This window comes from Xiphias gladius, chromosome 1 (genome assembly GCF_016859285.1).
Source record: "Xiphias gladius isolate SHS-SW01 ecotype Sanya breed wild chromosome 1, ASM1685928v1, whole genome shotgun sequence".
In the NCBI taxonomy this organism is placed as follows: Eukaryota; Metazoa; Chordata; class Actinopteri; order Istiophoriformes; family Xiphiidae; genus Xiphias; species Xiphias gladius.
In genome coordinates, this window is record NC_053400.1 from 501,001 (window position 1) to 523,624 (window position 22,624).

Genomic DNA, 22,624 nt, shown 5'->3' on the forward strand with positions numbered 1-22,624 from the left:
AATTTTAGAAATAAAATCCATGAATTAAAAACACGAAAACTGAAACTTGAACCCAAACGTGTTGTCATGTAATACACACAGATACAGTGGCTTCAGAATGTATTCAAACCCCTTCACTTTTTGCACACTTTATTTATGTCATAGATTTAATTGTAGATGGGTAAAATTGGCATTTTTTGCCCATCAGTCTTCACTCAATATCCCATATTGACAAAGTAAAAACATTTTGTGGGTTTTTTGCAAATGTATTTGCAATTCTTAAATGCTTGGTTATAGAGTCCCCAATCAGAAGTGTCTGGGTTATCGGTTGTGGAGTTAACATTGTTTCCTCCTCTTTTGGTTAGCTTTAATGGTAGCAATGTGATTAGCTTCCCTTGGCTAAATATAATTAGAACCATCACACATTTCATTCAGTCAATGGCACGTACCTGTTTTGCAATGAGAATTAAGGTAGTGAATTAGTGCTTTCTTATTTGATTTCTTGCTAGAGAAGGGCGTTAGACTAAGTCCCGGCCAGAGGTGATGCTTTCGGTCTAGTGCCAATGCTGTACCAGTAAGAAGCGAGGGAAGGCTGGTTTGGGAGCCTCTGCAGCTAATCCAGTAGTTTTAAGACATTTCCAGGGGACCATTTCAGCCAAATCCCTGAGGGAATGCTCAACATTTGATGTAATCCAGTGTATAAAAATCTGTGTCAATGAATTGTTCACTCTTACATATTTGATGCAACGTTTCAATTATCTTTTCAGGCTGCATTATCCTCTCGATTAGTCGCTCACACTCCATGTAGCTCACTGATTTTTGTGCATTTGGAGACATAGCTTTTACGTTGTCTTTTGCTGGTTAGAGAAGCTTTATATACTAGGCTAGGCTAGCAGCTTAATCTGTGGCATGGCTCTGAAACTGTACCGTGTCCCAAAAGTAAACTTTTGTACCGTTCTGCAATTCTACAATAGATGTTTTTGTTAGCGCCAATAGCTCTTTTTGGAAGAATATTTTGGAAATTTAATTTTTGAAAAAAGCAAAAAGCATGTAGCAAAAAGAGAGCTGAGGAAAACATGTGTGCACTAGAGGGCAAAAACCGGAAGGATGAGGAAGGATGAGGATGAGGAAAAATATTCTCTGATTTAATGAGACAAAAACTGAATCTTTTGGGCAGAACTCCAGACAATAAGATGAACAAAAATAAGGGAACAAAAGATGTTCCCTCATTTGGTGTTTTGATTATAGTGGTGGAGAGCGCTGTCTTACACAAAATGCCACACACACATCCTGCATTGACATTCTCAGTCACCTGAGGAATAGTTGCTCTTCTGTTTTTCTTTACATATCGCACTAATGGACAGATTATGGTTGGTTGGGGACCGTCAGTGAACAGCTATTTTCAGTTCTCTTGAGAAATGTTCAATTGGGTTGAAGTCAGGGCTCTCCCGGATCATTCAGCCTGAAAATGGCTGAATGACACACTAACAGTCCTGATTCAACCTGACAGAGCTTGAGAGGATTGGCAGAGAAGAATGGCAGAAAATCCCTAAATCCAGGTGTTGAAAGCTTGTCATGTCATACCCAAGAAGACTCAAGGATGTAAGAGTTCAAGAGTAGGCTTAAAACTTTCCTTATTGATAAAGCTTATAGTTAAAGCTGGCTCGGGATTGCGTTGAACCACCCCTCCCTCTCTCCCACTCTCCATCTGTACACATTCATATCCCATTAATGCATATTACTAACTCGGCATCTTCTCTCCCTTGTAGTTTTGTGCTTTCTTGTATCTCTCCTCTCTCCTCCCGTTGGATATGCAGGTACTTCTGCCTCTGGAGCTGCAGGGACTGGATCTGTGATCGCAAGCCACCTACTGCCCCCATGATCCTGCTAAACACCCACTGCTACAATTATTATTATTATTTTTATTATTAGTCTCATCATTATTATTATTATTATTATTATTAGTCTAATTATTAGCCCTATTACTAGTTTTATTTTTATTATTTTATATTTTCATGTGGAAAATGCATTGATTGAGTACTACACTGCAGGGGGTGGCAGCAGACATATTAACTATCAAGGAAAAAATTACTGAATTACTGGAGGAGAGCAGAGGGGTGAATCTCCCACCTGGAAGATATGACTGAGCAGCTTGTGAAGAACAGAAAGCACGGAGAAAAAAGGATGAAAGCTTTATGGGATTGCAACCAGGTGCTTGAAAACCACAGATAATGTGAGACTAGTTGGGCTGAAAGGAACGAACGGCACACTGGAGACGTGTGTGAATAGAGTTTTGAGTGAAGGGCTCGGAATTGATGTGGAAGGTAAATTTGAAATTGAAAGAGCACACAGTGCACCAGCTCCAAAACCCAATGAAGATCACCCAGACCCGTGCTAATTAGATTTCTTCGACAGTCAGCAAGGGAGAAAGTATTGAGAGCTACAAGAGGAAAAACAGGCCTCAGACTATCTGTGTTTCCCGATATATCAAAGGAACTGGCCAAGAAGAGGAAAATCTTCACAAACATTAAGAAAACACTGCAGCAGCTTAATGTGAGATATACACTCGCCTCTCCAGCAATGCTGCGGTTTACATGAAGTTTCACAAGCACTAATGTGGCAAAAAAAATAAAGATGAACTGTAATGCAGATTGATAAACAGGATTGCTTTGACTTATCTGTTAACAGAATGGTTGCACAGTGAACGGTCACCGACATGGGTAAACGAAAATACACTGACATACATAAGGAGGCCTTTACATTAGGATCTCTTCCCCCAACATTCAACGAAGCCTTAATATCAGTAATACCTTAAAAAGATAGGGAAAACAAATCCCTCTAATGTTTGACCTGTAAGTCTGATTAATGTGGACAGCGAGATTTTAATTAAGATCTTTGCCCTTTGCCTGGAAGTGGAGGAAATGCCTACATTAAATTTTGAACCAGTGCTACAAAAAATTAAAAGTAATTTAGATAAATGGGGGAAAATTAAGCTCACGTTATGGTGGAAGGTTAATGCAATAAAAATGGTGGTTGCACCTCAATTCAATTATATAAGTATGATGTTACCAGTTATTGTATCTCCTCAGATCTTAAAACAATATGATACAATAAATAAGGACTTTTTATGGGAGGGGAAAAACCAAGGATTAAATTAAGTAAAATGTGTTCGCCTAGGGACAAAGGAGGCCTAGGGTTACCAGATTCAAGATTCAAGATTATACTATATTTCCTTTTGAAATGGTCAAAATAACCAAACACCGTAAAATAGACAACCAATTAGAGTGGTTTACTAAGGAAAATAAGACGTCATTTCCATTTATGTATTGAATGGAAACCCATGTTTCACAACAAAAAGATCTGGACCAAAACACATAAGACGTATAAATCATCATATTGTAAACAATTATATTCTTCCTTACGGCATAACTCTGTGATTAGCACTGGAAAGACACAAGTATATTGGAGGAAGTAGCACCTTAATGGGATACAGTATGTACTATAGCTGATTTATATTTAGAGCGTGTATTTATCTCATACTGCGATGTAATTAGAAAAAATATAACCTCAAGGGAAAAGATCATTTTTGGAAGTATCTACAAATCAGGAACTGTATAACCTCCAACCAACAGCTCAGCAATGACTGTAAAAAAAACTTTAAAATGCTGTGGGAGAAAAACTTGGGATGTGTATGTGTTATGCACCAAAATCCCAGTAGATCAGCAGTGTCAGAAATACTCAAACCAGCCCATCTGGCACCAATAATCATGCCATGGTCAAAGTCAATGAGATCACATTTTTTCTTCATTCTGATGTTGATAGTGAACATTAACGCAAGCTCCTGACCTGTATCTTCATGATTTTATGCATTGCACTGCGGCCACATGATTGGCTAATTGGATAACTGCATGAATTAGCATGTACACAGGTGTTCCTAATAAAGTGATCAGAGAATGTACATGTTTCTAACAATATCCAGGTTTCTGATAATCTGTGTGCAGTTGTTTCTTGATTCTCTCCATATCAGCCACTAAGGTCTTTACCAACAAAGTATGAAACTTGAATCGGGTATTTAAATGCCATAATTATCCCGGTTCTATCTGAGCACTCCATATAGAATATCCAGGTTTCTCAAAACCAGGATAAGATGTTTCCACGTGCAACATATAACCTGGATACTCCAAAAACCTGATCAAAAACCAGGATACTTTTGTACATATAATCACAGTGATTACATGACTGGAGCTTTGTTTGCAAGTTTCAGTTTACTTTACATTTTTAAATATTCATTTACAGAATATTTTTTCCTGCTTATGATTATGGGTTCACATTGATAATACAGAAAAATACTTTCACGGAATTTATTTTCTTCATTCATGGTATGTTTTTCAAAGATTTAACTTTCACGATCAACTTTAAAACAGTTTGAGATTTTTGGAACCTGTCAGTCATTATATTGTAGGCTGAAGTGTATTACATCCAAGGCAAAGAACTATTACTAAATAACAGATAACTACACAGTATCTAGACTCAGATTGTCTTTAAACAAAGTGACTTGATGGAGACAGCAATACCTCTTCTTCACACCAGTCATAGACCTTCCACTTTGAAACATGTCTGGCTCTATGCCTCTTCCACAGCTCCAGGAACAGAGTAGCTGAAAACACACAAGAACTCCACATCAAAATAGATCACACAGTGATGCGGAGTTCACATTAGATTAGACATGACAATAGATCACATTAGACACCAGAGTAAACCACAACAGACATGACAATAGATCACATTAGATTAGACATAAAAATAGGTTACATTATATTAGACATCAGATTTGATCACAGTAGATATGACAACAAATCACATTAGATTAGACATCACATTTCATTAGACATGACAACACATAACATTACATTAGACCAGTTGTTCTCAACCTGGGGGTAATTTCTGGGGGTCACTAGATGGTTGTGGAGAAAAAAAAAACAAATAAAAAATAAATCAACATATTTTAGACTGGGGAATAGTTTTTACATTACATCGCCTGTACCAGTGATAAAATTTGCCTTAGAATAGATTTTATTGAGTGTGTTTATGAGAGTCAAATTGTGCAAGCAAGAGTTTCTGATTCGACATTCAAAAAAATGTTTCATTTTGGTGTTTTTGTGCCACAGTATCATGCTTAACCAAGCAGCCATGGCCAGTTTTGCTAGCTATCACATGAAAACGACTATGGAGCAATGGCTTTCCAGAAAAAATATTCCAGCTCAAGACTCAGGCAAACAAGGTGTCTCAACGTGGGTCACCTGACAGCAGTCTAACAGCACTAATTAAAGACAAAAGTGAATTGTAGTTGTTCCATCTGTGGGCAAAGCATTTGTCTTCCTGTTTGAGTTTGTCTCTGTGTTCCAGAATCAGGAAATCCTGGAACACAGAGATGGTGCTGTTCCAGCGGGTCAAGCGAGAGAAAAGGTCATGGAACGCATCAAAAATCCACAGTTCCTGGAGCACATGGGACAACGCCAAGGTGCTAGCTGATGACAAAACTATCATCACAAACAAAGCATTATTTATTACTTATTTACATTTATTATTCAGAGGATTCACAATTATCACTCGAAATCAGCAGGGGGAGGCACATAGAAACAGCTGTTTATGGTTTGTAGCTCTCTCTCTCTCTCTCTCTCTCTCTCTCTCTATCTCTTTCTCTCTCTTGTTGACAGTCCCTTAATTTCCCTGTCGTTTCCCTTCTGTCTATGTATTGCTACAGAGGGGGCAAAATGGAATAAGGGCCAAGAGCTCTATTTACAACCATGGAAAAGCAAGTGGGTTAAGACACCGCACTAAGTGACGTGTTCTGTTGTTAGGAGAGGACCCAGATCAAGAGAGCTCCCCTGTTAAGCGACCATACAAGAAAAGGAAAAAAAGGAAGAGAAGACAGAAAGTGACTGCTTGTATCCATAAACTGAAGGGACATGTGAGAGCTGTTGTTTAAATTGTTTTATATGTGTGATGTACGGTTGAATAGCCTGTTGTTAAAAGAGTAAAAGAGTAGATCAGTTGTAGGTGAAATGGTACTTTCAAACCTCCCTCAGTAGGGCATCGTTCTCAGAACAGCAGTGTCTGTGTAAGTTCTCAGAAAACAAGACCTTGCTTATGTAAGATCACGTGCACTAACCATATTTGTATCATCTGCGTTCGTATTCACTGAACGCCTGTTTCATATAACCAAAGAAATGCTTTTGAGTATAAACCAATTAAATCCCTAGAATTCTAAAATGTATACAATTTATGGATTGCTGATATGATAGAAGTACTGAACCCATCCTTTCAGCTCCAGCCATATAAAAGCTGTAACTCTGAGAAGGGTGCAGTTCTTCTCAGGTAGATCTTAGATCAGAAGAAGCTTTGGGAGAAGACTGAAGAAGGACCTTGGTATCCTTAAGGTCCTTTTTTTTTCTATATTTTTAGATATTGTATTTGCTTGCTGTGCTGAATAAAACGTCCATTGGTTTGATCTAATGAAAGACAGACATTTTTTCATCTTTTTGTTCCTGTCCGCTCACTCATCCAAAGCTTCTCAACTCTTTTTCGGTAAGGTCCCTTGCTTTCTAACAAATCTCCAATATGTTAGATATGCTAATCTATACCCTTCAAGAGAGGGAAGTGTTAGAATTGTTAGTACAGGAGCCATTGTATCCAAGGTTAAGCCTAGAACAAGGGGTATACCTGCTGTGGCTCTCTGTCAGACACTACCACATTTCTAGGAGGAGAAGAGACCTCTTTAACACATACTGATTTCACTTATATACATAAGAACAAGTTACCGTGTTCTTATTATTATCTTACCTTTTGATTAGAGACACTGGGGAAGGTATTCATTCTCGTTCACCCTGGTGCACTGCTACAATATGTAAAGCCTTGACAAACCTAGCAACCTAGCTGATAGACAGGAGGCAGTATAGTAGTCCTAGTAACTCCAGTCCTACAGCAGTACATGTGAGCGGTCAAATAGCACCAACCTAATAGGAACGGGATTTCACTGGACTGTGGTCTAGGCTCCTAAGCAGTACCCAGGTTGACACTTGCATTAGAGTTTGGAGTCCATCAGAATCAGTTAACATGGCACCCGAACAGGGACACCACAAATGGGTAAAAGTAGCCTGGTGAGGCCCTCTCCAGTAGAGCTGTAGTACAAAATTGATTCAATCCAGCTAATATGGCCAGTTAACCAGTTGAAATCCATTGACCAACCCTAAAGGTTGAAAAAACCTGATAGCATGCTATCACTTGATGACATAACTCAAGTCATCAAATTAGTTCGACCGACAGGTAAAGAGTAATAAAACTAACATTACCAAAGGCTATAAAATATAATTTAAAGATAATTTAAACTAATTATATTTTGATAGTAATCGACCAAGAGGTAAAATATCATGAAACCAACATTACCAAAACTAATCAGAGTAAATACCAGATAGTTGGGTTGACCCGATAGACGATTGGTGAGGACGCATACCATGTGGGCGTACTGCATGTCACTCCGCGACTCTCTCCCTCTCCGCATTCCCTGTCAATCTTCATTGCTGCTGTCAAACAAAGGTATAAAATGCCCCAAAAAATAATAATTAAAAAAAACAAAAACAAAATAGTTGTATCTGACAGAGTAGCCTTTTCAAGCCAAGAAGTACAGTTACCCCAAACTCTGAAGGGATGACAAGTAATTATACTCCGGAGATTCATAAAGCAGTGAGAACAAGGAGAGATAGCCTTCATAAAGATGATGACAGCTGTAGAACTCATGAATTACTCAGGGAACGCAGACAGCGAATGCACCTGGAGTTTAGATAGTGAAAATGGGACTAGAAAAAAAAACATACTCCTAAACCATGGAGGAAAAATAGCCCTCCCAAACCCTCTAACAGCACCCCCTTAAAGCCCTGAGCAACCAGGAGTCCCCCTGGAGTACAGATATCAAATATGTAACTGGGGAATTCATGTCGTAGCGTTAAACCTAAAGGATTTCATGCTTTCAGCCTCACATGGCATGCTCCTGAATCCAGTGAACAGTTATCTCACCAGCTGCAGCAATAAAAGGAGAAAAATTCCAAGCAGAATGCAGACAACTACTGGAAAAGGAAATAGGAAGAAGAATCCCCATCTGGGAAAGTAGACTTACACTGCACCACAACCTTGCCCCCGAGTATAGTTTAGTCGCATACATAGTTGCATATCAAACCCAACAAACGCCTCGGTGAATAGCATAAAAGTATGAAGTGGGATTAGATTAAACTCCACCCTGATACTGCCTCCAGGAGAAAATATCAAACTACAATGCTTCTTTTTCAAAATGGACTTCTTATAACAAAATACCAGATCAATGTCACAGAGTCTATCGTGAGCAAGTTTTACCCCCTCTATGCATAGAGGAATACTTCTAACCACAATTGGACCCGGGTTGACCGGAACAGAACCCTATTAAGTGGAAATGACAGGCCTAATGTGAGAAAGGCTGAAGTAAGCCAGGCAGGATCACCATTCTACCCTAGGTCCTCCAGGCCTCGGAACGACTTCTGTCCTGCCCGCAGGTGGACTCATGCTCATGTACGAAACCATTGTAAACTTGGTTGAAAGGGGTCCACACAAAGTCACCCTGGAGAAAAAAACTTAGAAACTCCTTCAGCGGCAGATTACTTAGAAGCTTTAAAATCAGCTCAATGGGAAATTCAGTTAGACAGAGCAACACCAGTCATTTACAGCGCCCTTGTTGGCTCTGTGGCTCGAAAAGATTGAGAACCACTGGATTAGACATGACAATAGAGCAGATTAGATGAGACAACACATTAGATCACATTAGATTAGACATAATAACACATTACATTAGATTTGACATATCATTAGAGCAGATGAGAGACTCACCCCAGATTGCCATGAACATAGCAAAAGCCACAGTGCCCTCATTGTCAAATAGATGGCTGACCTGTGTGGATACAGACAAATCATGAATGACATGAGGAGGGAAGATTGAAAATCCATTACAACACAAATAAACAACAGGACTGGGTTTAATGTTTGTTTCTAAAATCCAAAAAAAACCTATTCATCACTCAATGCAGCTTTTCTTACTTGGTCACTAAGAAATATTTGTAACAGCCTGCTTGTGTCAGCTGATTTGTTGTAATTTCAATGACCATTCCCTGTCCGAAAATACTGTATATAAACACTTGTTGCTCTGTCCATCTCTGGATTTCTGTACACGATAAAGCTCTGTGTATGGGCCTGAAGTGAGAGTGATTCGTTTGGAAAGCCTGGAGGGTTGTGTCCTCATTTTAGACTTTCCAAAATCGAAAAATCATGACCAGAGGTATTAAAAATAGATTAGTCTGTGTGTTTATCTATAATGTAAGCTGCTAAGATTAGCACATTAGAAAAAGTTTTTTCAAACCAACATATCCCCTGTGAGGAACACACATGGATAAGCTCTGTCTTGTTGTTTCATGGATTGCGCCTTTATTTCAAAGTCTTTTACATATATCATCAGCTGGTGAGTAGATAGAGGTGTTATATATACATATATATACACACACACATATATATATATACATATATATATATATATATATATATATATACATATACATATACATATACATATACATATATATATACATATATATACATATACATATATATATACATATACATATATACATATATACATATATACATATATATACATATATATACATATATACATATATATACATATATATATATATATATATATATATATATATATATATATATATATATATATATATATATATATATATATACATATATATACATATATATATATACATATATATATATATATATATATATATATATATATATATATATATATATATATATATGTGTGTATATATATATATATGTATATATATATATGTATATATATGTGTATATATATATATATATATATATATATATATATACATATATATATACATATATATATATATATATACATATATATATATACATATATATATATATATATATATACATATATATATATATATATATATACATATATATATATATATATACATATATATATATATATATATATATATATATATATATATATATATACATATATATATATATATATATATATATATATATATACATATATATATATATATATATATATATATATATATATATATATATATATATATATATAGAGATATAAATATACATATATATGGTGAATATATTATATGGTGAATATTTGAATATCTGCTATTATGATATTTCTTTTGTAATCTAATTCTCACAAGTGGCCCAGAGTTACCCTTTCCATCTCTTCATATGTAGTTGATTAAGGTTATTGTTATGTACGAATGAGGCCTTCACAGAGATAAATACCCCAAGTTTTAGTTTGGTCACACAAACTCATGATCTGATCGTTATTAATGTTACACCTTATATCTGGCAGATGTCAGAACTAGTTTGTGTGTTACAATCCATTTTAAGTGAGTTACAACTATACACATACAAACATTACATTCATACAGATTCATACATCTTTACAGCAGATGTTCACTTCAACCAGCTGCTTAACAGATGAACAGAAAAAGTGACAGTGATAAGAGGATTTCACCTTAGCGTAGGCGCAGGTGTCTGACAGCTGCCACACTGTACACCTCTTATCACAGCGAGGACACATGATGATGCTGGAGTTACACACTTCCTTACTGAGGACACACATAAAGATATAAAGATTAAAAGGTTAATGGAAATAAAAGATCAGTCACATTGTGGTAATGATTCAGCTGCTGCTTTTCTGCACAAACATGATTAACAGGAAGGTTTGGCTTTGCTTGGCTCTCCTGAAGTCCAATGTAAGAAATCCTCTGTTCATCTAAAAAGGGAAATGCATTTTTTGATACTACCACTAGAAGTCATATATTTTCAAATTCTATACACTCTACAGTTATGTTAGTGAAAAAGGAACATTTACCATATTTTATGACTTCTACATAGTTGACTCACATGAGAGGGTTGGTGTTGAAAAAGGCAAGTCCATACAAGAACACTACAATGCCCAGAGCAGCAGCTGGAAACAGCAGCTTGGTGTACCAGCCCAGCCACAGGTAGTACAGAGCCACCTTCTCTCCAAAGTAACATCTGCAGGGAGGAAACACAGACAGACAAACACGTCAACACACTAGAGACTATAAAACCTTGTACTTTTTCATGTTTAACTGTTTTAACACCTTGATTCACAGAGGACTGGTTTCATTTTTTGAGAGTAAAGTTTCACATGACTTCTGGGTCAATGTTTGCCTGGATGTTCTCTGGTCTGATGAGATCAAAGATGAACTTTGTTTGGTCTAACCCCAAATTCCCACCAGACATGAAAAGTCAGGGGCAGTTAAGCTCCACTGAAGTGTTCAATTAAAATCCACTTTGACTCTGTTACATCCGTCACTGTCTTCAGAACCAGTTTTCCTCTCAGCAGCTCTACTCTTAAAGAGCTAAAGGGGCAGCAGCCGGTCACACTATCTCTACCAGATTGATGATGAACAAACACAGTCTTCAGGTGGGCTCCTCCACAGGTGTAGTGTTCGATGAGACGGACAAGTAGCGTCCATCTAAAATGATCCAAAAAAAATGCTGGTACTGTGACTGTCTTCAAACGCCTCAGAAAGAGTCAAACAAACATGGTGGTAAGTCTCTCTTTTTTCATTCTAGACAGAACTAATTCTGTTACTTTTTGAGCTCATTGAAAAAATGAGTGCAACACCATGAATGTCAGAGAAGAAACTGTCTGAAAGTCTGCCCTGTTATCCACATTTCTACAATTTATTGCGATGAGACAAGAACAATATAATTCTTCTGAGATGGGAGCGATAGTGAGATTCCAGCTTTTTACTCCACCTCTAATTTCAGAACAGGTATGAACATTTTGGCCTTTAGACCAGTATTATGTATTATCCAAAAGTATTATCCAAACAATGTATGTCATCAGTATGATTTGAGAAAGTCCAGGAAGAGATAATATTTTTTTAAATTAATACATAAACACGGCTACACGTTCAGGCTTGCATCATTTCCCCAATTTGACTCTATTTCTGTAGACATATTGTGAAATTATATTTTTACAATCCACATGGACCATCCAAGACTTCCATCTAAACCAGAGATTTTCACACTCTGACACCGTGGGTCCCCCATCAGACAAAATCAAGAAAAGTGCATCTCCAACACCCCCAAAACAGGAAATGCAATGTTGCCATAGATTTACTGACTTGATGTCATTGACTGGTTGTCCTGAAAACAGACCAGACCATTGAGCCCATTTCTTCCTCAGCTGTTTCTGCTTCTTTCTCTGAAAATAATGGAAGAAATATCAACATACAGACATTAGGTTTCTTTAGCCTATATTATAATACAATGAAATAATACATTGAACAGGTTTCAAATCAACATCACAACATATGGGCCAAATGTTTTTCAAAGTGTGTTCAAATATTTCCTGTGTTCACTTTGATGGCTCTTACTCTCAATGGTAGAGAGAGAAATATTTATGTCTTGTAACAAAAACAATCAATTTCAAATAATCAACTTCAGTCCTTCAGCATGTTTTTTCTGGATGTTTTTTCAGCATGTGAAAAATAAGTTGTGTCAGATTTAGCAAGTGCTGTTATTTCAATGTGTCAGATAATATTTAGTATTAATAATTTTATTCATTCAGTACTTAATCAACATGTCATATGTTCTGCTGCTGTGTATATATTTATTGATCTCATGTCCAGCTTGTAGTTGAGTGAGCACTGAGCAGCTGTGTCATTTAGGTAAATGTAAGTATCAGATCTGACTCAGTATCAGCAGATGATAAATATTAGAGTACTCATTCCGGGACATTGGGACATCAGCACTTGGTCAAATGTTGACTCACCTCATGGAGGCAGAATACAGTTTCAAAAACATCTTTCATCAGCAGTTCCTCCAGATTCTCTGAGAGAAGAAAACAACATATCTGCATGAAAGGCTGCAGTGTTTACTGTCCTATATCACAACATGCTTCATATCTTTTCTATAAATAATCAATATTCATGGTGGCCTTTTAAAAGTCTGTGTGTATGAAATATTGTCATGTTTCCTGGTGGTCAACACAGCGACATATTATACTACTAAAATTAATTAAACTAATCATACTCACCTCCTGTGTTAATGAAGGTCTGATGAAGGATGAAATGGATGATTCGGATCCTGAATACACAATAAAAAGTTTTAGTGAAGAAAGTCCATCTGCATGGTCAGACTGAGCAGGTTTATATAACATTTGACTGTACAGATGTCGGTGTACACCAGACCAAACCAAAATCTTTTTTACATCTGTCCTGTTAACTTTTCTCGCTTTGCAACCTCATGCTTTTTGTGTGTCCGAATATAAACTGACAGTGTGTTGGGCTTTTGTGGTGCGGTATTACAACTGATGCAGCCATTTTTAAAATCCATATCCACAGCCCCAACCTTCAAAGACGTATCATGTGAAATTTCTTTGACAAAGATGAGAAAAAATAACGTCAGTGCTGCTGTAAATCCTGCCTCATTACTGCTTACATTTAATTGGAATGCATCTGAAGAAATGAGTCAGAAGGCAAAAAGAGCAGATTTATTAAAATGTAAACAGAAGAGCAACAGTAGAGAACGCTCCACTTTTCACCTGCACTGTATGCTCACTATATTCTATTCATTCAGATTGTATGCCGAAATATGTCTTTATGTTTGCATGGTTTGCATGGTTTACAAAACCCACCTCCCAACATTTTTTACTGAATCCGATTTCTGGTGGATCCACATTTCCTACCTGTTTCTGTTTCAGAAGTAAAGAATCTGCGTTCATATATTTCACAGATCATTTACAGTGAGATGACTGGTCGTTGGACATGGATAACAAACTCTGTTGGCCGGCAGCTAAAATTTAAGGTGAAAGTATGAGGAGATCTTGTTGGGTAAAATGATCAGTTTTTATCAATTTTTATTATTTGCTGTGTTTTGTCCATACAGGACAACCCATAGGTTGGCAAGATGGTGCCAGCCTATGGGTTGGCAAGATGGGATTGTCCTATGGCAACATGGTGTTGCTCTTTTTGTTAGTCTGTTGTTTTTGTGTCTTTGTGTGGATCACATTGCTCAGATATGAAAGACTGGTTCTACTACACAACTAAGACAACATGGTTAACTATCAACCAGAGCTGAAGTTTTATTCAAGTGATTTTGTTGTTGGAGCAACAGATACCAGGGCTAGTGCAGGAGGAACTAAAGCTAGCTGCAAACACCCGCTACGGCTGAGGAAGCAAGGCAAAAGAGCTGGTGTTCTGGTTCGGCTTAGAAGACAGAAATATTGCTCCACAGTATGAGTATTCTACTCTAATGTCTAATTGGATGTAATGTACTCCAACTTTAAAAATTGTGCATTCCATGTAAGTCTGTAATAATATACAGTAACAACAAGCCCTGGTTCAGAAGGGAGATAAAACATTTATGGAAAAATAAGCACACCGCCTTTAAGGTTGAAGACAGGGAACTGTACAAGATGGGCAAATATGATTTTGAGAGAGCTGTCAAAACAGCTAAAGCTAACTATAATTGCAGGTTAGACAACAAGACTCAAGGCCAGTGACAGCAGGGGTGTATGGCAAGGCCCAAAACAGATCACTAACTATAGAACCACTGTTACAGTAGTCAATGACGACCCCAGGCTACATGACAGTCTCAGTGAATTATATAGTTGCTTTGATAACAATCAAAACCTAATAAGACAGCCAATAGTAGCCAGTTCCCTAACTCCCTCATTTGTCAAAGAGAAGCATGAGGTGAGGAACCTGCTACAAAAACAAAACAGCAGGAAGGCAGCAGGCCCTGAGCTTGTGTCCTTCACCACCCAAAAAATGTGGTGCAGATGAACTTGCTACAGTTTTCAATATTGTTAAACAAGGAACTTAAAGTTCCTGCATGTTATAAGTCTGCCTGAATGATTACAGAATAATGCACTAAGATCTGTAATAATGAAAATCTTTGAGCACCTAGAATTTCAAAACCTATCCAGTGCAGTCAGTTTAGACCCCTACCAGTTTGCATACAAGGCAAATAGGTATGTGTTCCTCTGTCTCTGTTCCATTCTGAAGAACTTAGAAGTTCCTGACACTTACGCACAGATTCTCTATGTGGACTACAGCTCTGATTTTAATATGATCTTACCTACAAAACTTATCTTTGATAAGTTATGACAACGAGAAGTCAATCACTCTTTGTGTCACAAACTAGAACATTGGCATTTCCTGAAGAAAATGCGTGTGCCGCATCTGCTGCTGTCGCTTCTGGTGATAAATGGGTAGAAAATGATGTTATACGTGAATAATATACAGTTCTGGTTGAAATTATTAGCACCCCTCAATTTTAAGTACAGAATTTAGAATATCTTCAGAAATAAATGCAAATTTACCCATTTTGTATAATCAAAATATTTTAATAAAGTCCAAGGTTACTGAACAAAAGAAAACAAAACAAAAAACTTCCATAATAGTGAAATAATTCAAACATAAAATGTACCCCAGACACAGTTATTGGAACCCTTCACTAGTATTTGGTTGCAGAACCTTTGCCAACAAGGACAGCCTCTAAACGTTTCTTGTAGCAATCTAGAAGCTTTTTGCACCTGTCAGCTGGTAGTTTCTGCCACTTGTCCATTGCTATGTATTCAGGCACTTTTAAATTTGCAAGAGCCATTTTGCAATGGCAAATTTCAGCTCTCCAAAGTTTTTCAATGGGATTTATGTCAGGACTCATTGCTAGCCAGTTTAAAACAGTCCATCTTTTCTTTTGCAACAATTCTTTTGCGCTGCTGGGTGTGTGCCCTTGGTCATTGTCCTACTGAAAGACCCAAGAACGTCGCCTCAAACCTAGTTTTTTGACACTAGGTAACATATTTCACTCTAAAATGGCTATAGTCTTCTGATTTCATCATTCATTTGATACAATCAATGCCTCCAGTACCAGAGGCAGCAAAGCAGCCCCACAGCATGATAGAACCTCTACCATATTTTACTGAAGGTAGGGTTTTTTTTCCTTATGAGCTTTATTTCATCACCTACAAACAAAATGATGCATTGCATTCCCAAAGAGCTCCACTTTATTTTCATTTGTCCACAGAACATTATCCCAGAAAGACTGTGGCTAATCTATGAAAGTTTTTGCAAACATTACTCTTGCCTTTTTGCGCCCTTCTTTCAATAGTGGTGTCCTCCTTCGCCTTAGCCCATACAGCCCTGATTGGTTTAGTGTGCGGCATATGGTACGAGCTAAAACCATCACTCCAGATTGCTCCAGGTCAGCCTGAAGCTCTTTAGATATCTTGTGTGGTATTTTTTTCACAATCCACCTTCGCAGACTTCTCTCGTTGAGTTTCTTCTTAGCACCACATCCTGGAAGCGTAATAGTTTTATGACTGTGAAACTTATTGATAACATTACAATTTTGGAGATTGCCTTGTAGTGTTTGGAATTGTTATGTTTTTCGATAATAGCATTTCTGATGCTCTCAGACAGCTCCTGTGTCTTTGTCATCGTGAAAAAGAAACTGAAAACAATCAGCCCCTTTTTATGCAGTAAAACCATCATTCATTGGTTTAATTGAGGTCATGTTAACAATGAAAATTAAGCATGGGTGAGTCTTACGTTTTTTATTTTGTTTGAAGAACTAATTTAAATTCATCAAAAGGGTGCCAATAATTGTGTCAAGCATACATTTTATGTATGTATTTTTTATTTCACTATATGAAAGCATTTTTTTTTTTAAAGTAACTTTGGACATTTTATTGAGTATTTTGATTCTACAAAATTGGTTAATTACATTTATTTCTGAAGATATTCTAAATTCTGTACTTAAAATTCAGGTGTGCCAATAATTTCAACCAGGCGTGTAGGTGTAAAAGCATTACTCAAATAAAACATTAGTAACTGGCCACACGGTGGTGCTATTGCTATCACCTTGTTTTTAGCCATCACTATCTGGGAGTAGTAGCGATTTGTATTAACCATTTTAATTTTTTTAACCATAGCGCCTCCTACTGCAAAAAACTATGCAGTCTTCTTCATGGTCTCACTTGAACCAAATTTGGTTGCAATTGGACGAAGCATTCAAGAAGCATTCAAGACACAAAAAAGTTGAATGATTAGGCAATCATTGAAAAATGATAAATGAAATCTCAAATCAAACGTGGGAAGTGTTTGGGGTCATCCAACCATAGTACGTACCAAGTTCGATGAACTGGTTCGATGAAGCTTGGATGAAGGATGTAGGTAATAAGTAAGTCTCGCAAGTAATTCAAAATAGCAGAAAACTTTTATGACACAACTGGGCATGACCAAATCCATCTTTTAAGCATCATCCTTAGACACCATCATTTTCCTTCTATACCTGACAGTTGCAGAGAAATTAGCCAAGACATTTTGCAATATTTGTTAGCTCATTTCTCACCACATCGTGAGACTATCGCTATCATTTTTGAGTATGTGATGGATGGGGAAGTATCAGCATTGTAGCCTGAGACATTCATCATGTTTCATCATGCTTCGCTCATTCTCCATCTAAAACCATTAAAAAAAAAATCATTGAAAATTGAATGTGAAATCAATCGTTACAGATATCTGCACCAAAAGGAATAGCTCATAGCTCCTAAAAATGCTTTACATTTTAGCTTTCGAACCATGTGTCTAACTGCAAGCGTGTTCAATAGTAGCGCATCAAAAAACAGATGAAGAAAACTGAGAGAATAATAATAATAAAGAGCAAGGTTAACTATAGTGTGACCATTGCTTTGGCCGAAATCAGACTATAATAAAGAGCAAAGATAACTATACTGCAATCGCTCAAAAATAATAATAGTAACAATAACTAGACCTGAAGGCATGTATTAATGTTTTCCAAGTCCTCTGCACAAACCACACCCAGTGGCCTGCCAAGGCAATTCAAGTTGAACCCTCTGGCCCACGACATGATGCAAGTCTCAGGTTGAGAGCAGCAAAAAGATAGGAAAACATTGATTGGAAAGTTTCTGAGGGGTATTCCAGTCGGGTATTCCAGAAAGTCTGGCTGACCCTGCATTAACCCTGAACTTGGGGTTGAGTGATCCTCATTAGGGTCCCAGTCATGATGGGTCCTTAGATACTAGGTATAACAATTAATGTGGATTGGACTTCCTCTCAACGTGAGTTTAAAAAAGTAGGTTTTTCGCATATTTTTCAACTTTGTGTAAAAGTATCAACTAGTGGCACAATATGCACAAAATTTTGCACAGAAATTCTCAGTGTGGCATAGCAAATTACTTAAAAAAATTAATTTTTAAGTTAACTGAACAGACTTATGTAAAGATATGATATCACTTCCTTTGTATGAGTAAAAGTCTTTCCTTTATAACTTTTGCATTTTTTGGAGTACAAAACTCTTTTAATAACTTTTGATGATGAGAATACATAGATGATATGTCTACATGTTTGGATGCAGATCGGACTCACAGCCTAAGTGTAGTTTGAAAAATGTTGTTTTTCATATTTCATAATTTTGCATCAAAAGCCCCAGCTAGTAGCCAGTTGGCACCAAATTTTGCACAGAACCTCAATGGTACATTGGAAACTACTCAACCGAGTTTCATGTTCATATGAGTGATAGTTGCCAAGATATGCAACACTTCCTGTTTAGGCTACAACCTATACGAAGTTGTTCCTTTTTTTGGATTATGTAAATTCTATAAATAAATTTTTATCATGGGTGTCCATAGATTCTATGTACAAAGTTTTGTGCAGATCATACTCACAGCCTCAGAAGAGTTTAAAAAAGTAGGTTTTGAATATTTAGTAATTTTGAAAAAGAAATTTGTAGGCGGAAATTGGCGTGACCTATATCACGAGATTCAGCCAAATTCAGGGAACATGTGCACCTAAGGTTTTTGAATGTGCAATGTACTATGTGGGAGTTACAGGTCAAAACACACTTACTTTGATTATAGCACCACCCGCTGGTTGACATGTCATTTTTTTGTGTCTCACGTGTACACTATTCTATACCTTCCCTGAAAAGTTACTTAAATAAATTCTACAGTGTATGCTGCAGTACCACTTTACCAATGGAAAAATAAAAACAAATAAAATTAGACTTGCAGGCAGATATTAATGGGATCGCCTCCTGTGCAATTCACACCTGGAGGACCGTCGAGGCAATGCAAGTGCGACCTGCAAGCCCACGGGCACGATGCATGCATGTTTCAGGTTGAGAGCAGCACAGAGAGTAAAAAACATTCCACCAAGGTTTGAATGTTTTTGTGGGGTGTTCCAGAGAGAGTGGTCAACCTAGCCTGGAATAAACCCTGGACCTGGGGTTTAATAAATCTAATAAACCCCCAAGTTTTGGGGTAAGTGATCAGACAATCGAGGGTTCTTAGATGCTACGTGCAGCAATATATGCAGACTGAACTTCAACCTAAGATGAGTTTGGAAAAGTAGGTTTTGCAAATTTTTTTCACATATTTAGCTACTCTGATCAGCGTTAAAGTTGTTCTTTATTTATATTAAGGATAATTACATAACTCTACATTCTCCTGAAACAGCACAACTGTTGCTGCAAACCACCAGTAAATGTTTCACCAACTTCTCTGTGTTTATGTGTGTGCATACACTCACCGAGCACTTTATCAGAAACACCTGTACACCTGCTTATTCATGCAATTGTCCAATCATGTGGCAGAGGTGCAATGCATAAAATCATGCAGATACAGGTCAGGACCTTCAGTTAAACATCATAATTGGGGAAAAATTTGAGCTCTGTGACATAATTGTTGGTGCTAAATGGATTGGTTTGAACATTTCTGAAACTGATCTCCTGGGATTTTAACGCACAACAGTCTCTTGAGTTTACTCAGAACGGTACCAAAACCAAAAACATCCAATGAGCAGCAGTTCTGTTGGATGAGAGAGGTCAGACGAGAATGGCCATACTGGTTGGAGCTGACAGAAAGGCTACGGTGACTCAGATAATCACTCTTCACACTTTGCTGAACAGAAAGAACCTCAGAATTAAAAACACGTTGAACCTTGAGGTAGATGGTCTACAACAGCAAAAGACAACATCAGGTTCCATTCCTGTCAGCCAAAAACAGAAATCTGAGGCTGCAGTGGGCACAGGCTTACCAAAACTGGACAGCTGAAGACTGGAAAAACATAGCCCGCTCTGATGAATCTGGATTTCTGCTGAGGAACGCACATGGTAGGGTCAGAATTTGGCGTCAACAGCATGAATCCATGGATCCAACCTGCCTTGTGTCAACAGTCCAGGTTGGTGGTGGTGGTGTAATGGTGTGGGGAATGGTTTCTTGGTACATTTTTGGCCCTAAATACCAGTCAATCATGGTTTGAATGCCACATCCTATCTGAGTTTTTTTGCTGACCATATGCATGGTCAGCAGACCATATGACAATGAGTTCAGTGTAGGTTAGCAGTTCGAATAGGCATCTGACAAGTCTGCAGAAATTACGTGATGCAATCATGTCAACATGGACCACAATCTCAAAGGAATGTTTCCAACATGTGGAATCCGTGCCATGAGGAACTGAGGCTGTTTTGAGAGAAAAAGGAGGCCCTACCCAGTATTAGTATGGTGTTCCTAATAAGTGCTCGGTGAGTGTAAATTTACCGTATATATATATATATATATAGTATGTGTTACCTGGTAGCCTGGGTGACAGCTCCTCCCACATCTCCACACCAGTTGCAAGAATCTGAGACCTTGAGCAGATACTGGTAGTCTTCAAACATCTCACTGGGAGCACGCAGGCCAAAGAATACTTTGACATCATGAACAATCCTCTAAAACACACACATAAACAACACACACATTAGTGAGTTATCTTTGATTCATAACGTCATTTGCTACATTACATTATCTGTCAAGTCATAAAGTTTTGAAGAGACTCACAGTAACAATGATGTTTTTCTTCTCAAGCCGCTGGATAAAGGCTCTCTGCTTCTGAGCCTTTTGGTTGCTGTCATCATCAACCTTGTGGGCCACTAGTACATAATCAAATGTCCTGTGGGTTGGCTGTTCAAACAGAAAACACCTCCAGTGATAATAGACACTAAAGACTGAAACACACAGGAAGACGGTCATTACTGACTTGACTTTTACAGATTCGCTTCTCTCCTTTCAGATTTATATTGTTTAGCAGTGCAAAACATCTAATATAATATAGTAACATTGTACTCAGTCTAGCTCCAGCTATCTATGGTGACCTGAACTATTTGCAGAGCAGTGCAGAATCTGTATGATAGAGACAATCCCAGCCTTAAAACTCCCATAAGATTCTGTGTATTGTAAAGAGTGTAAAGGCATTATTATACTGCTTCAGAACTGTTTGTCGTGCAGTCAGACAGCTTCAGAAACCTCCTCCCCCATACCTTTCTTTCGCCAGATTAGGGAGGTGGGTTTGCCCATTTCTGAAACTTTCTGAAACACTAACATCACATCCAGCTTACTCAGTGACTGGTCAGTTGTGTGGAGGTGAGACAACTATTTCTGTCACTTTTCATGTGAACAACTGCGGTCAACACTATGAATTTCTTCCAGGAGAGACTGTCTGAACATGGGAGAAGTTATCTCCATATTTAAACAGTATTATGTCTCTGCCTCTCTATGATGGCCAGCTTTTGAACCTACCTTCAAGAGTGGATGTTTAGATCAGATAGAAACGTTTGGATTTCCAACATGATCGGACAACACGTACAAACTAGTTCTGAATGAAAATGACCAGAGCTTTACAGTTGATATGATGAATGACAGAACTCAGCTAACAAACGATATGCAATGCTGGCAGGGCTACAGTTTTATTATATTAAATCACAGTACATCACACTGTATACGTCACACCAGTACAGAACTCTACAATACAACACAACACAATAGAATGACATCTTTTCTAACTTTGTGACAACAGTTTGGGGAAGGAAGGCACTTTCTAGTCCCAACATAACACAATACCAGCTCCATAAAGAAATGGTTTTCGCAGTTTGGTGTGGAAGAACTTCACTGGTCTGCAAAGAGCCCTGACCTCGACCCCATCCAACACCTTTTGGATGAAATGAGAGCCAGGCCTTATGACCGACATCAGTCAGTGTGTTTAAATGCACTTCAGTAACCAGGTCATAGTAGGATTACAATTACAGGTTACAGAACATTAGACATTCATTCACCCAGTTTGTATTGTTTTGAGGTGTCCCGGCGGAAGGATAGCCAATCCTCACACACCGCAGGGCAATACTGGCGACTCTTGTCTATGGAATGTAGCTAAGGTTTTTCCAAAAAATCTCTAGTTTTGTCACTACATGCTTTAAAAAAAAAGGTACTAAAGGGGTCTGAAAAGTCAGTAAATCTAGTGACAAAGACGCTAAGTTGGCAACACTGACTGTAAATGCTCCCCTGATGACGTATTAGAAGCTGTTTGCGCCAAATCATTTTGAAAGAGCAACAGCCAGTAGGGAAACTCCAACAATCGGCCGGTGTACCAATGGTGAAAGTTCAGCA

General features: G+C 37.7%; 1 protein-coding gene across 1 annotated transcript in view; it reads right to left on the reverse strand.

The window, feature by feature from the left end:
* The window catches only part of LOC120795333 (anoctamin-9-like), a 60,922-nt gene that overhangs the window by 25,870 nt on the left and 12,428 nt on the right, over positions 1-22,624 (reverse strand). Inside the window, exons 3-11 of the mRNA XM_040137185.1 lie at positions 21,023-21,145; positions 20,774-20,913; positions 13,211-13,260; positions 12,947-13,005; positions 12,297-12,376; positions 11,038-11,172; positions 10,646-10,739; positions 8,893-8,953; positions 4,554-4,636 (exon numbers count right to left, since the gene is read on the reverse strand). Coding sequence (XP_039993119.1) covers positions 4,554-4,636; positions 8,893-8,953; positions 10,646-10,739; positions 11,038-11,172; positions 12,297-12,376; positions 12,947-13,005; positions 13,211-13,260; positions 20,774-20,913; positions 21,023-21,145 — 825 coding nt within the window. The remainder of the gene's footprint in view (positions 1-4,553; positions 4,637-8,892; positions 8,954-10,645; positions 10,740-11,037; positions 11,173-12,296; positions 12,377-12,946; positions 13,006-13,210; positions 13,261-20,773; positions 20,914-21,022; positions 21,146-22,624) is intronic.